General features: G+C 40.1%; 2 protein-coding genes and 1 long non-coding RNA gene across 3 annotated transcripts in view; 2 read left to right on the top strand and 1 right to left on the bottom strand.

Moving 5' to 3' along the window:
• LOC101853833 (FAD-linked sulfhydryl oxidase ALR) overlaps positions 1-865 on the bottom strand; it is a 5,849-nt gene extending 4,984 nt beyond the window's left edge. The window contains exon 1 of the mRNA XM_005112510.3: positions 548-865. Coding sequence (XP_005112567.1) covers positions 548-679 — 132 coding nt within the window. The 5' untranslated portion in view covers positions 680-865. The remainder of the gene's footprint in view (positions 1-547) is intronic.
• A 110-nt stretch (positions 866-975) lies between these two features.
• Positions 976-6,467, top strand: LOC101853666. Its single transcript, XR_221206.3, has 4 exons — positions 976-1,064; positions 4,108-4,179; positions 4,858-4,932; positions 5,929-6,467. It is a non-coding gene; the product is annotated as an uncharacterized LOC101853666 (long non-coding RNA).
• Positions 6,468-8,775: 2,308 nt separating this feature from the next.
• LOC101853431 (NADH dehydrogenase [ubiquinone] iron-sulfur protein 6, mitochondrial) lies at positions 8,776-13,718 on the top strand. Its single transcript, XM_005112509.2, has 4 exons — positions 8,776-8,942; positions 10,529-10,582; positions 11,831-11,950; positions 13,164-13,718. Exons 1-4 carry the CDS (start codon positions 8,793-8,795, stop codon positions 13,296-13,298), a joined length of 459 nt encoding a protein of 152 aa, XP_005112566.1. The 5' UTR covers positions 8,776-8,792; the 3' UTR covers positions 13,299-13,718.
• The last annotated feature ends 1,072 nt before the right edge of the window (positions 13,719-14,790 follow it).

Genomic DNA, 14,790 nt, shown 5'->3' with positions numbered 1-14,790 from the left:
GAGAGAGAGAGAGAGAGAGAGAGAGAGAGAGAGAGTTGATGATGATGATGATGATATGATATCACCTGATATCACAAAAGTAAAAGCCTGCTGATACTGATACACCGTAGGCTAAACGTTTACAGTCGATTGACAAATTAGGCCTGTTGAAAGCGTGGAGATCCTGATAGGTTGGGTGGCTATATTGTTCAAACATGTTGAAATTTGGGGTTTGGTGTGTTGGGTAGGCGTAGGTCTGGCCTCACTGTTATCAGTATTTTAAAATTGACAATTGGCACCCATGAGTGAAAAGAAGTTATTGGTGGTAGGCCTATTGACTATTGAGCTATTGGATGAGGTCGAATTGAGAAAGGACTTCCGTAACGAGCGACCACCCCAACAAACACAATAAAGTCGTCGAGAGACCTAGAATCTATCCCTGTCCCTACCCCTCTATTCTACCCTGTCTCACAATGGTCGGTCGTTACGGAAGTCCGCCCCTATAATCGATTTCTAGATCTAGAAGAATCAAGTAGGCTAATAATAATGCATAATTATGACCACGGACCCTTTGCGTCTGCCGTCGTAGAGACATGTCGAGATTGGAACTTGAACGGAAAGCTGTGTCCCTCCGAAAAAATTGTTTGACTTCATCCGTCTCGTCAACCTGTATCTTGCTTCTGGGCCTCCCAGGCTTCATCTTGCGGTTTTCTTTTTCTCAACTATTCTTTTAAATACGATAAATTATAATATTTGTAGATGTCTTTAGATTCTAAGTACATTTATCCGCCATTGTTCATAGTGACGAACAGGCCTGTGGGAAAATATGACGTTCTATAGCCGCTAAAAACATTCCTTCTCAAATCATCCTTGCATAATCACAAAACAATTCTATGCTTACGTCATCAAGGCGCTCTGTTGACTGGACCGAAATTATGTGTTTCCTTTTTGATGAAAACCTTGCATAGAAAGGAACACTAGAGACTAGTTCTCTTGCGTAGAGAGGAATGATAAGAGCTCTGATCTTCTGTGAAAAAAGAACATTTCGGATAGCTACAGTGTCAACATGGCGACGCCGTTGAAAGGTAATTTGTTTCAGACAAGGTCGTCTTCATTTTATTCGTTGACACCAAAACACAAATGCCCCTTTTTAGCACTACACTGCTGAACTCACTCTATTCCACTGTCCATTCTGTCCTGAACCGAGTACTGACGATGACTGTCTCAAGTCTCACTGTCTGTCCTGACAAAGATTTGACTTTCGTCTTCTTCTTCATGATTCTTACTTTTGATTTGGAGTTCCGTCAAGAAAGCTCTTTCCCTTTCAATTTTGACAATCGTTATAATCAAGTCTTTGACTTAGATCTAAGTCTAGATCTAGATTCTAGTCCTCAGTATCAGTAGGCTATACTATATTATGCCATGGCCTCTTTGAACATTAGCAGACCACCACTGGATTTCTAGAGGCCACCTGCCTCTATTCTCACCCGGGATGAGAATAGTATAGTGCAGGCGAGTCTTTTGGCTATTCTCACCCGGTGCGCGTTCACCGTTATAGCCTAGATCTAGGCCAACAAATTTTGCGTTCACCCTAAACCACAGAATTCTACACTGTGATAACAGAAACATTGTAGAATTCTGTGCTGTGAACAAACGTTCCATTACAACTGTGCCTACTAAAAGCGTACAATTTTGTCTGTGGGCAGTGGAGAGAGAGAAAGAGAGAGAGAGAGGAGCAGCGCGAGAACTTCCGGTCAAAACAAAATGGCGACCCGCGTAGTTCGGCTCAATTCGAAAAGTTAAATAGCTGTAGCATCTTTGTAGACAACCAAATTAATTTACTTTTGTGTTTTAACATCATTTTTTAACTTTGTTTTGGTCAATTTGATCGTCCACACCGATAGACAGTATTCAGAAAGAGACAGAGAGAGAGAGAGGGGAGGAGTAGATCTTGCGAGAACTTCCGGGCAAAACAAAATGGCGACCCGCGTGGTTCGGCTCGATTTGAAAAGTGAAATAGCCATAGCATCTTTGAAGACGATCAAATTAGCTTACTTTTGTGCTATAACGTAATTTTTTCTTGGCTTTTATCAATTTGATCATCCACACAGATAGACAGTATTCCAAAATGAGGAAAAGCAGGTCTTGTTTCGCACCGGGTGAGAATAGCCTACGCTGGCATTTCTCACCCGGGGTGAGAGGTAGATCGTTTTTCTATTCTCACCCCGGATGAGAATAGCCACTTCCATTTCTAGAGATGCAAGAGAGTGGCTATTCTCCGGCGTCGCGCTGGTCAATAGATCGGAAGCTTTCTCCAGAGTCACCCCGCCGGTCTATTACTAATAATTTGTCGGCGCAGATTTGCAAATACTATACCTCCCTCATCTGTTTGTCTTGGGAAAAAATTCCCATAAACTTCACCACTTCGTGCCACTTCTATTGATACAGACGAAGGTTTTCAGACATAAACTTCCTCAATTCCTCCAATTTAGAATTATGTTGGGTGCTAGAAGAAACGTGTTCACCACTAGTGACTCGAGTTCATAAACAAAGAGTGAGCATAAAGAAGAAGTTACATTTTCACTGTTTACAAATACGCAGAGATACGACAAGAAAGCCCTGAAGTCGCGAAATATCAGTTAAATTTATCGGAAATTATAAGAACAAGAGATTTATAAGTTAAAAAGCAGCAAGCTTTACTATATGACTACACAGGATTTTTGACACAAAATCAATTTTGTTCGTTTAATTTAGTTTAAAGAAACAGAATAATTATTTGGAAATAGGCAAATTGACGACCCAAATTTAATAAATGAAGAAAGTTACTAGACAATTATCATAGATAAAATATAATGAAAGATAGGCTTACTAGGCCTAGAGATCTAGTTATTGTATTTCAAAATCTGCACCGACAAATACACTGTAATTCATAAGTAATAGACAGGCGGCTTCTAGATATCTACTTCGGTAGAAAGGGGGGGGGGCTGCTAAAGTCACAAAAATAATCTAACATCTAGATCTAGAATCTAGATAGGCCTAGTTTGGCGACAGTTTTAAGTACCAAAAAAAAGTATTCCCGGCAGGTCGTCTGCTTGCTAGTCTTCAATTTTACCTGTATTAGGCCTAAATATTAGGCCTACTTGATACTTTTTACAGACTATTATTATTATTATATTGTCTAGTCTGTCTTGTCTTGGTTTGCGCTCCCTTGTAAAAATGGATCATACGATTGGTCCTTTATTTTGCACCTCTGCCTTTGCCTACACCTGCTACCTGCTACACCAGGGCTCCATTTATCAATGGTGGAATGTTATTGTTAAAAAATCGGGAAAAAAATTTGGTGTGGCTAATTAGTTGGCTACTCTATTTACATTACTGTAAGATTATTTATAATTCCCTTCTGCATCTAGCCATGGGAAAAACATGTTTTGTGTAGAATCTACGGCGGTCTTTGGAAATATTGCCTTCCCGTTTCATTTTCAGATATTTTATAACTGATAATTTGCCAGGTAAATGGGAAGATTTTGTGTTTAAAAAAAATTTTTTTTTCCCGGGGTTATGGCTTGTGCGTATTAACTCATCACGTCAGACACGCTGGGTCCACCAGAGTTCTATCTGGCCAAAATAAATGTTTAAATACAAAAAAGGTAGAAAAATCTTACTGTGGCTAATGTGGCAGGGTTCACTTTGCCTACATGGCCACCTTTGTCCTTAGCTCAATCACTTCTGTTTCTTTTGTAATCAAACGGGAAGGCAATTTCCAAAGAGCCCCGAATCTACAACCTCTCAAATGGGGCAAAAGTAAACTTTTGAGACAAGTAAGAGGTGGTGTCTGAGGTGGTGTCTGAGGTAAAGAGAGTCAGTGTTTAGGTAGGTTAGGATCACAGTTTAAGACCAGGTTGCAGTAGGAAAAGGTAAAGAGGAGTACAGATCTGCCCTCCTCTCAACTTTTCTTTCCTTTGATTCGTTAGTTAAGTTGAGTGATAAGTATTGTACAGCTCTAGAACCTTCCAGGGGTAGGTAGGGTAGGTGCTATAAATTTCCATTGTTGTTATTGTTATTATTATTATTATTAATTTTCTTTTGAAATCTACGGTAATAACAGTAGCCGTTTAAATTGGTTTCCAGGAGCAGGCTTTATGAGGAGACTCTGGAGTGATAAACCAGAGATCGCCGGGTCATTATGCCTTTTATTCGCAGGTAAGTTTGATATTGTACTCTCACCTGATTACACGTATGTTTCAAAAGTTTCTGCTATTGTTTTCTAAAAGTACAAACTCACAGACTGCTGACTTAGATTGTGACTTGTCCTCCAAATGTTCTTTGTATTTCTTAACTCTTGCTTTTTTCCTCATTGATTTTGAATAATTTTCTAAGTTCTAAATCTAAGTGTAGAATGAATGTTAAAGTATCTGAGTCAGACCTATGTTTTATGACTTTAATGATGTATAGATCACTCCTTTAGCTCATTTGGTATCATTTTGGACCACAGAGCACATGACTGTGGTTCGAGTCCTTGACTAGGTGTTCTTGAACTTGAGTCGTTTTACGTTGTCTTCTAAACACATTTGGTTTTGTTTCATTCTAAGATGACATGAACGTTACATTTGTCATTCCTACCTCTTGTCATGATGATGTTGATAGGATGTCAAGCCCATTCACTTTCCTAGAAGATAGCTCTATATTAAATTTAAAAAAACAACAGAGTGCTTTTAATACCAGGTCATGGCTTGTTTGAACATAACGTTTAATAAAATCTTTTTTGTCACTATATTTTCTATTCAATTTATTTTTGGAATGTAATACAATAAAACATCTGTGGAGGTATACATTTTGTAGCTCACTCTGAGCATTAACTAATGAATGTGTCTCCATCAGGCACAATGGGGCTGGTGGTCTACGGCCTTCGATACGACAGAGACACCTTCCACCAGCACAGAGCAGAATACACGGGTGAGAGAAAAAATATATATGTCAGTGTGAACTGGGATTCTTCTTCTTCTTTTTCTTCTTCTTCTTCTTCTTCTTCTTCTTCTTCTTCTTCTTCTTCTTCTTCTTCTTCTTCTTCTTCTTCTTCTTCTTCTTCTTCTTCTTCTTCTTCTTCTTCTCCTTCTCCTCCTCCTCCTCCTTCTCCTCCTCCTCCTCTGCTGCTTCTACTGCTGGTTTTTCAAACTGCAGTACTTGTGATTTTTACATATTTGATTGTGTTTTCTTTACCTTGTACTTGTAGGGCCTCTTGCCTTTCAGGCTGTCACATTCCCAATGTTGGACAGACGGCTGCTCTCTGTGTTGTTATACTGACCAAAGTACTTTCAGTTTTGGTAGGAATTACTTTTGAATTTTTGCCTGGATAGCGGTCAAAGCCTACTTTGATCAATTTTAGGATCATCAAGGGATCTTTAACGTGCACGCGGCTTGCACGTGGTATCTCCAAGATTGTTGTCCTTTTTGCGAAAGCCTTTTCTCTACTACAGTACTACAGTAGACTGCTAGAATTACCACATAATTCATGAGCGGTGGGAAAAGTCTTATGTCCCTTGACACTGTGCTCCCAGGGGCCAGGTTGAGCTTTGGATGAGTTGATCTTTTTTAACTCCGTTAACGCCATCAACCAATCGGCAGTTGAATGTATAGTACTCCAATTGGTCGCTTTAAAGGACAAGCGGGCTAACCGAGATTTCAGGGGTTTCCAGAAATCTTGACCTACTCCAAAAGTGGGCATTGCCCTACCTATGAGAGAAGTTTGGTTTCGTTGGTGTGTATTATTGTTTGGATAGAGAAAACTCTCCTTGTCTTAAAAAAAAAATTGAACAAGTGGCAAAAACTTTACCATCGATTTTCTCAAAACAGCATTTTTCAGGATAGCCCCCTTGTGCTCAAAAGTAAAAGCGACCAATTGGTTTTGGGAAAACTTTCTAAATTGTTTTTTTCTTTTTTCTTTCTTTTCAGTGATCCGCAAAGAAGACGCCAGGCCTGAAGTTGCACAGAAAGGGGTGTATAACTGACCGATGTCGTCTTGTTGACTTTGGAGTGTGTGTTGTGTGGCATCTAAGTAGAGAGTTTGAGAGTAGTGCTTAACACAAGTTGGATTGGATTATGAATAAGTTCTGTCAACACGGAAGAAAATAGACAAGAAGTGCTATGTTAAGTGCTCAGAGTCTGTTCCGAAGACTTGTTTTGAGCAAAGAGTAGAATGGGAGTGAAAGATGATTTCGTTGTCTTCGTGGTACCTTAGAGTTAGAGGAGTGTGGTCAAATGGGACACACAGACTTCTGTGTTTGTCTCGTAGTTTGTCATCTACCATGAATTGTACGCTAGTTTCAGTTTTCTGTGTTTGTTGTCTGTGAAGAAAACAGTCACATTGGCAGTCATGAAGTAAGAAAAACAGTTTGGACTTCTGACTGTTGTGTTTTGTGTTTGTTTCAGTGTCGAGGTTTGGTGTACATAAAGTGTGTCGTTGATGAATAAAGTGTGTCAACATTATATATTACAAATGTTTTTGTTTTTCTTATTTACTCTCTTGTGCCTTTGTTTTGTCATTATATGCTGCTGCAGTGATGACGAGGAGGTAGTTGCCTTTTTCGACTGACTGAGATGATTTTTTGTAAATTCTTGGAGCTCTCTGATGCTGCTAGCTATTAACAGATTCAGCCTGCAGTGCACTGTCTCCTGTGTCTTGACGTAAAATTCACATGAAATTATGTTTTTATGTGGACATAAAAGGTGTTGAGCCAAAAAACAAAAATTGGATAAAAATTGCCAAACTGGAGGAAAAATGCCGGTTTCTTCTGTTTCATTATTTTGACGACTCCTTGATTTGACCACGATGCCTCACATATAAGTTATTGGAGGTCCTGCCTTTTACTTTTTTAAGCCTCACTAGGTTGAAAGGACCTAAGGGTGTTGAAACCTTACCATTTACTTTACCACACTATACAGATGGCGCTCATATGATGACCTTATGCAGTTGCGAGCGACGTAAAACTCTACTATAAAACCCCCCCACAAAAGAAAAAATATACAGAAGACTCTTAAACTTAAAGAGAGAATAGGAGTAGTCAATCTGGATGACAGTGAAAGTGAAAGGCTGTGTTTGGGAAACTGCTCTCTGTCCTTTTTCTGAAGAGTGGAAACCTTGGGAGCCAACAAATCTACAGAAAATAGATTTTATAGAAATAGCAATCAGAGAAAATGGAAGTGGATTGGACACACCTTGAGAAAACTACACGTAGAAACAAGTGTTACCCACCAAGCTTGAAGATGGAATCTACAAAAAAACAGAAAAAAGGAAGGTCTAAAAGGCTAAAAGCACTTGAAGGCCTGACCTAGATTCTGACCATAGGGAGATGGGATTCAGCTGGACAGATGTTGAGACTTATAGCCCAGGACAGAAGTACACACAGAGAGCCCTTGTTGGTGGTCTATACTCCAGGACGGGGAGAGGAAGACTACTGGTGACGATGATAAAAGAGGGTGCACCGTTAGGACAGTTACTACTAAGCCAACAGTGCAGCCACTCTATAACGACCTTCGATATAACGACATCCTCTGTATAGCTACATGGTGCCCAGGTCCCGATCTTTTCCTGATATTTTATCATTAGTAACTTTTGGTTGCCTCTCTACATGTATTATAACTACTGTTTCGATCTATGGCAACATTATTTTCTGGTCCCGAGGATGTCGTTATAGAGAGACTGCACTGTATCGTGCTGGGCTATAGTGCGAATCACCCTGGTTCAAACCTCCAATGGTGTGTTCCTAGAGTTTAGTTGTTTGATGAGGTTTTTAAAGCTCTCCTCCTTGAGACCTTAGTCTCATCAGAGATGTAGCGGTACAGTGTGTTAAGTGTTAACTTCAGAGCTCATGTCTCCTAAATGACCCGATAGTGTGGAAATGAGATTCAAACCTATACATACATGTATGCGCATTGTTTTAGTAAGAGTTTGACGGCACTTGCAATACAATAAGGTCATAGAAGTGCTGAAGATTAGAGGTGTTTCGAGAAAGTACAGACGCAAAAAAGAAGGAGAAGTAAGGACGATAGACTTGTAAGGAAGAAGGAGCAAACCACACTAAGCACGCATAATTAGCTAGGCCTGTACATGTACAAGTATTTTCAAAGGAGTGCATCCTACACACGTATTGTGGATTTTCTTATGAGGTTGGGCATTTATTGGCACAGACCTGTCTCAACTCTTCAGTAAGGCCAAAACTATGTGGTCTTGGTTTTATTTTCTACTATTTACACAGAGCAAGAACCCACGAGCAAACGTTTTTCTTGAGGGTCTGACAGAGAGTGGATCAACTGAACCCTATAAAATACGTAATTAATTACAATTACATGTATGGGGAGGACTTCCGTAACGAGCGCGACCACTAAGAGACAGAGCAGAATTGAGGGCTTGGGGTAGGGGTAGGGGTAGGTCTAGGCCTCTTCTTTATTGTGTTTGATGGGGTGGTCGCTCGTTACGGAAGTCCTTCTTATGTGTGTATGCAGACCATAGAGAGTAGTGTAAATCTATGATGCAGACCAAACTGATTAAAAATTGTTTGGAAGCTGGGTTTGATCGTTGTCCAGACAGATCCCTTTCAACAGATAGGCATACATCAGACGTGAAAGAATTCTTTTTTAAAATTAATTTTAAAGTTTTATTTCTAAAAGAAGTGGTGAACAAAGGAAAAGAGGGTGTGTATGGTATTGACATTTGGAGACGAGTCGAGGCATAGAAAGTGAGTAAACAATGAGATTTCCAAGGGAGGTAATTGTGGACACATTGAAGATTTCTTTTACAAGAGTGATACGCCTTGCCAATGAAGGTCACAACAAACATGGCTTCCCTAGCCGCTCGAGTACTCTGTCGATCAAGACTTTCTCCTATTTCAGCCCGGGCTTTCTCAACGTCCGCCCTTAGGTGTGCGTATGAGGGCCCTAATGCTAACCAGCCAACTCATACAGGACAGGTGAGGTGCTAAGAACAAATATTGAGCTTACTAGAACGTTGTCATTCATACACGTTTCTGATCACTGACAAGACAGCGACACAGATCTTTACTTCTTTATATCCAATTTCTACGTGTGTGTGTGTGTTTTTGGGGGGGGGGGGGGGGGGGGGGGGGGACGCGCGCGCGCGCGCGCGCGCACACACACACACACACACACACACACACACACACACACACACACACACACACACACACACACACACACACACACACTCACATAAGCGCGAGCACACACACATGCGCACACACACAGCCAAGCAGAGAGAGTTGTGTCACAAACAAAGTGAGTTAACATAAAATGATCTGTGATGGGTGTGTGTCTAGTAGTACTAGACTCTAGATGTAGTATGGGTAAATTTTTACTTTCACTCCCGCACACAGATGCACTGTTTCAGGGGTCAAACTGCTGTACTGTTTGCTGCAGATCACACATAAAGCCACTAAAACTGTCGCAAATCAATTATTTTCAAGACAATTTCAAATCTAACTGTAAAATATCAAATTATGGGTAAAAACAAGGGGGCATGCCCCCCTGTAACCCCCCAGATTTTCTTTTACCCCAGTGGGGCAGGCCCCCTTGGAACCCCCCGATTGGTCCAAAGCATGTCTATCTCGGTTAAAAACAATCAAATATTTCAAAAACTATTAATTTGCGACGGAAATGAAGTTGATATTCTCGTGTTCAGCGCATCAATATTTAGTAGAAAATAGACAACTGGTAGCTGAGTGTGAGACGGGAGGGAAAGTAAAAAAATACCGTAGTATGATTTAGTGAAGGTTCTCAGTGTGTGTGCGCCAGAGTATTTTTATGATCAACTCTGTTTGGTGTGTTCTGTGTACAGTCAGGCACAGATGACACAAACATGGAAAACTCGAGGGGTAATATATATGTAAAACTTCCTGTCCTGAACTCTGCCATTATTTCATTATTCCTCCACCCTTGCACCTAGATTCTATGCTATGCCGATAATCCTATAACCCCCCCCCCCCTCCTCGCCCCTAAACTTTGAAACCCTGCCCAACAGGAAAGTTTATTTCTTTTCTCTGTTGCTCTTAGTGAGTGTATATAATATAATCAGTTTTTGGGCTGTTGCAACTTTGTGGGGGTTGAGGGCAATAAAGATGAATGCACAGTCAAACCTGTGAGGCAATCTCCCGTTGTAGAGGAGTAAAGTGTTCATCTTAGGTTCTCTTATACCATGCTGCCTCTCTAGAACTAGAACCACATTGTCGGGACCAGAAAAAAATGTTGTAAATAGAGAGTTGTTGATTGAGGCAACCAAAAATATTACTAGTGATGTATTGGGACCTGGGCACCATGTCTCTGTACAGAGGGTGTCGTTATGTATCGAAGGTCGTTATAGAGAGGCTGCACTGTATATATATTACATATAAGCACCATTATAATTTAGAAAAAATGGCAAGGGAGGAGTGGGAAGTGGTGGTTTGTACAGGTGGTTGTCTTGGACAGGTACATGTCTGAACAGGTTAGTCTGTATTTGACGTATGTGATTTTTATGGACTATTTCGATTTCCATCTGCAGGTATGGGATAAAAATGATTACCGAAACATTCGGTTTGTGGGCAAAGACAAACTGGTGAGTAAAAGCTTCTTTTTATCGTGTCTCTAGAAGTTACATACATGACTGTCTTGTGCTTACTACTACTGCTGCATGCTTTGTTTAGTGTTGAGACAATGTGGTGAAATCAGGTGCTCGTCCAAATAATAGTGAAGTAGAAGAAAACGGCATTTTCCCCGCAGGTTTGGCTTTTTTAAAAAAGAATTTTTGTTTTTTTGGCTCAACACCTTTTATGTTGATTTAAAAACAAATTTCTCTCTGGATTTTATTGAAAAATGTTTATTTAGGCACCAAAAAATGTAAGTTTTCATTTCCCAAGGACTCTTTAAAAGCTAAGGAAGTTACCAAAGTTTGGCTGCCTTTTTTGGGATAAATTTACCTCCCAAAACAGGGGACCCCAACCTTCTTCAATCGAAAATATTTCAACTTCTATTCAAGACAGATGGGTGTTTTTTTCATCACCTGCAAGACAAATGAAATAAGCCTAAAAGATGATACCATTAACTCAACATGCCCAAAAATGGACGAGCGCCTGATTCTACCGCTTCATGACAGATGTATGTAAGCCTACTCCCTTTGTGTTGTTCAGATTAAAGGGTTCTCTTTTTACTACAGCTGCAAGACTTTCTTTAATTTTTTTGACTGCCGACAGACTTGTTCTGTTTATGGCCACTTGTACCAGTCCAGGCCGCCCGCTAAGAAAAATATTTTGTAAATCTACAACTTCTGAAAGTAACTTCAAGTTCATGCACATGATTTTTAAAAAATGTTTTTGTAAAAACTTTTTTCGAGGGGATGAGGGAAAAGCATATTATGTTTCAGAAGCGCATGCATGCATAGTTTTGTAATTTTAGTTTAGGTAACATTGTTTCAGTTTTATAAATACATACATAATGATAATACATTGTTACAAAGTTCTTTATTTATCTAAAGCTGATAGTCCTGAGCTTTTGATTTCATTTCTTTTGCAAATGGAATGTAAACTGTATGTCTTTTTAATTTTTATACCGTTAGTTCGGTTAATTTCACACAGGACCTTCATTGTAATGTGAGACTTGTGGGCGGTTGGTGGGTGCTCTGGTGTGGTTTGCTTCTTCTTTCCTATAAAAAGTCTATCGTCTGTGTCTCCCCTCCTTCTCTTTTGTGTTTGTTACTCTCTTGTAACACCTCTAATCTTTGGCTCTTATATGACCTTATTGTGTTGCAAGTGCCGTAAAACTCTTGCTAAAACTAAAAATATGAAACGGTTTTGTCCCCGCCCAACAGATCAACCCCGAATGGGCCATTGACCTCATCGCGGAGGACCCGGTTGTGGTGGTCAGCGGCTCTCACGTCTGGTCCGACAGCTGCGGCGCCCTGGGCCACCCCAAGGTCTACATCAACCTGGTAAGTCCACTCTGTATAAGGTTATCGTAAGTCCAGTCTGTATAAGGTTATTGTAAGTCTGTATAAGGTTATTGTAAGTCTGTATAAGGTTATTGTAAGTCTGTATAAGGTTATTGTAAGTCTGTATAAGGTTATTGTAAGTCCTGTCTGTATAAGGTTATTGTAAGTCTGTATAAGGTTACTGTAAGTCTGTATAAGGTTATTGTAAGTCTGTATAAGGTTATTGTAAGTCTGTATAAGGTTATTGTAAGTCCTGTATACATCATAATGGTATTCTTGGTGGACTATTTGAACTTAATCCCTCCCAAGGCCTTTTTCTGAAAATAATCTCCCCCCCCACCCCGAAAGGACGAAAGGAGGAGCATTTACTATTTAACTCTGTTCAAAATAAACAAATTTTTTAAAACTTGTTAACAAAAGCAATCAGACCTGATAAAAATATGGAATGTTTATGCGAGAAAAGATAGATTATTTGATTATAGTTTTAATTCAAATGACAGTCAATGTTTCGTGACCTGTTCTTCGTGTCTGGTTGGTCAATAATTGATCTCGTCCAGTAGGTGAGACCGGGCTGTCATCGACTTTGGTCAATCTGGGAGGGTTGGGTTCATGCTTTTGTCTTGTGCTGATGTTTGCTTAGATGTGTGTGGAAGCACTTTACTTTTTTTCTTCAGATTGTTTACCCTAATGGGTACACCAAATATTTGAAGTACAAGAGATTGTGAAATGAATTTGTTCTTCCTTTTAGTAGGAGACAATCACGTTTGTTTGGAGTAAAGTCATTCTGTCAAATTCTCAAAACATTTAGAATCTTCTCTTTTACTGTGGAACCCGCTGTAACCAAAATGTGCAGGACCGTTTATTTTCTTCGATTTCGCTGGGTTTTTGGTTTAGACAGAACAAAAAACAAAAGATAAAGAAAGGGGGGTTTTACTTTCTTTCAAACTAACCATGTGCGGTGTAAGTGGCCTCCACTCTACAGTGCAGCCTCTCTATAACGACCTTCGGTGTAACGACATCCTCCATTTAGCGACATGGTGCCCAGGTCCCAATTTTTTCCTGATATATTGTTAGTATTATTTTTGGTTGCTTCTTTCTAACGACAACTCTATCTAATGACATTTTTTTCTGGTATCGGCGATGTCATTATAGACAGGCTGCACTGTATTTCTTGGACTGGGATTTTGCACAAAGTTTCACTTCACTTTCCCAGGATAAACCTGAAGTTGGAACCTGTGGCTACTCGGGGCGCAAGTTCGTCCAGAAGAAGTTTTACGACGCGGCCACACACGGGCCAAGCATCACGTACGAGGAATATCTGGAGCAGATGAAGGGGGACTCTCGATGAGGGGCGCCAGGGGATCATGTATAGTCTGTTTTGTCTAGCTTGTTTTATTGGGTTTTTTGTTTTTTTCGAATGACGTAACGCACTTAAGAAAAAAGTGAGAAGTAACTGAGGCTCTGTGAAGAAAGTTTGCAGAATGAAGTACAGAAATAGGTGACTTATACAAGGATATGGCTTAATGTGTCCCTTTCTATACAGCTGCTTGAAGAGACTAAGGTTTTGGCTAGTTGTTCTCGATTCACTCAGTGAATGGAGCAACGTGTCTAGCAGTAGACGAAGGATCAGCATGAGAGGGTAGGGTGAGAGGGCAGGGTTTTTGTTGTAAGAGACAATGTCTGTCACCCTGGAGTGTTGTGTTTAATGTCTCTGGATTGAGCCATGTAAATAAAAGAAAACACATTTTAAAAAAAACAATACAAAAAATATCTTTGTTCCTTTCCTTGATGATATAATAGTATCATTTACTTGTGTTTTGTTTTTTTCTTAATATGGTCAGTATCCTGGATGGTTGGCGGGTGCTCTGGTGTGATTTGCTTCTCCTTTCCTATCAAACATCTATTACCCTGATCTCTCCTCCTCCTTTTTTATATTTGTTACTCTCTTGTAACACTTCTAACCTTGGGCACTTATATGTGATGTGATAGTGTTGCAAGTGCCGTGAAACTCTCACTAAAACTAAAACTGTTCTGTATCATTCCACAAATGGACAATTCAGGTTGTGAAATTTGGATATTAATTAATTAAAGAAAAATTAACCCTCAAACCAGACCCATGACTTGGGTACTTTAAATTTTTCAGTTAAAAAAAAAAAAATAGGAAGGAAATTTATTTATTTTTCTGGTAAGTGTTTTACGGCGCTTGCAACTGCATAAGGTCTTATGAGCACGCTGGACACATTGAACATTTTCAGTTGGTAGGAAATTTTGAATTTTGCCTGGGTGGCAGCCAAAGCCTACTCTTATAGATTTTTAGACCACCAAGGGATCTTAAACTTGCACAACTTGCACACAAGACCCCGAGATTTTTCGCCCTTGTCTGAGAATGCTAGGTGTAGATCTTTCCTACCAGAAGATCAGGGGTGTGGCAGAAAGACAGCAGTAAGGAGGAGCCAAGGAGTAACAGTAGAAAGGCTGCAGACAGAGTCAGGAGCCCAGAGGAGGGTGCAAAGGAAGTGAGGGGGTGGGGCAGAAAGAGGACACGAAAGCAGACAACAGAACATTGCTAGAAAGCAGGAAAGGATGTGAAAGGAGACAATTTTAGAGAAGAAAATTTTTCAGTCACTACCCGAATTCGAACCCGGGACCTTTGAATGAGAGGCCAACACCTTAACCTCTAGGCCACGAGAGACCCCAGGACGGTAATGGAAAAAAAAGAAACTTATGGAGCACCCCCCTTGGTGTCTGTTCAAATAACTGCTCTGTCTGGAATCCTCAAACTGATGTGGGTAATGATGGAAGGAAGCTAACGATATACAGTGCCGCCTCTCTATAATGAC

This window comes from Aplysia californica, unplaced genomic scaffold, assembly GCF_000002075.1.
Source record: "Aplysia californica isolate F4 #8 unplaced genomic scaffold, AplCal3.0 scaffold01298, whole genome shotgun sequence".
Taxonomy (NCBI): domain Eukaryota; kingdom Metazoa; phylum Mollusca; class Gastropoda; order Aplysiida; family Aplysiidae; genus Aplysia; species Aplysia californica.
The sequence above is the reverse complement of the archived record's forward strand: the minus strand, read 5'-3'. Positions and strand labels throughout refer to the sequence as shown.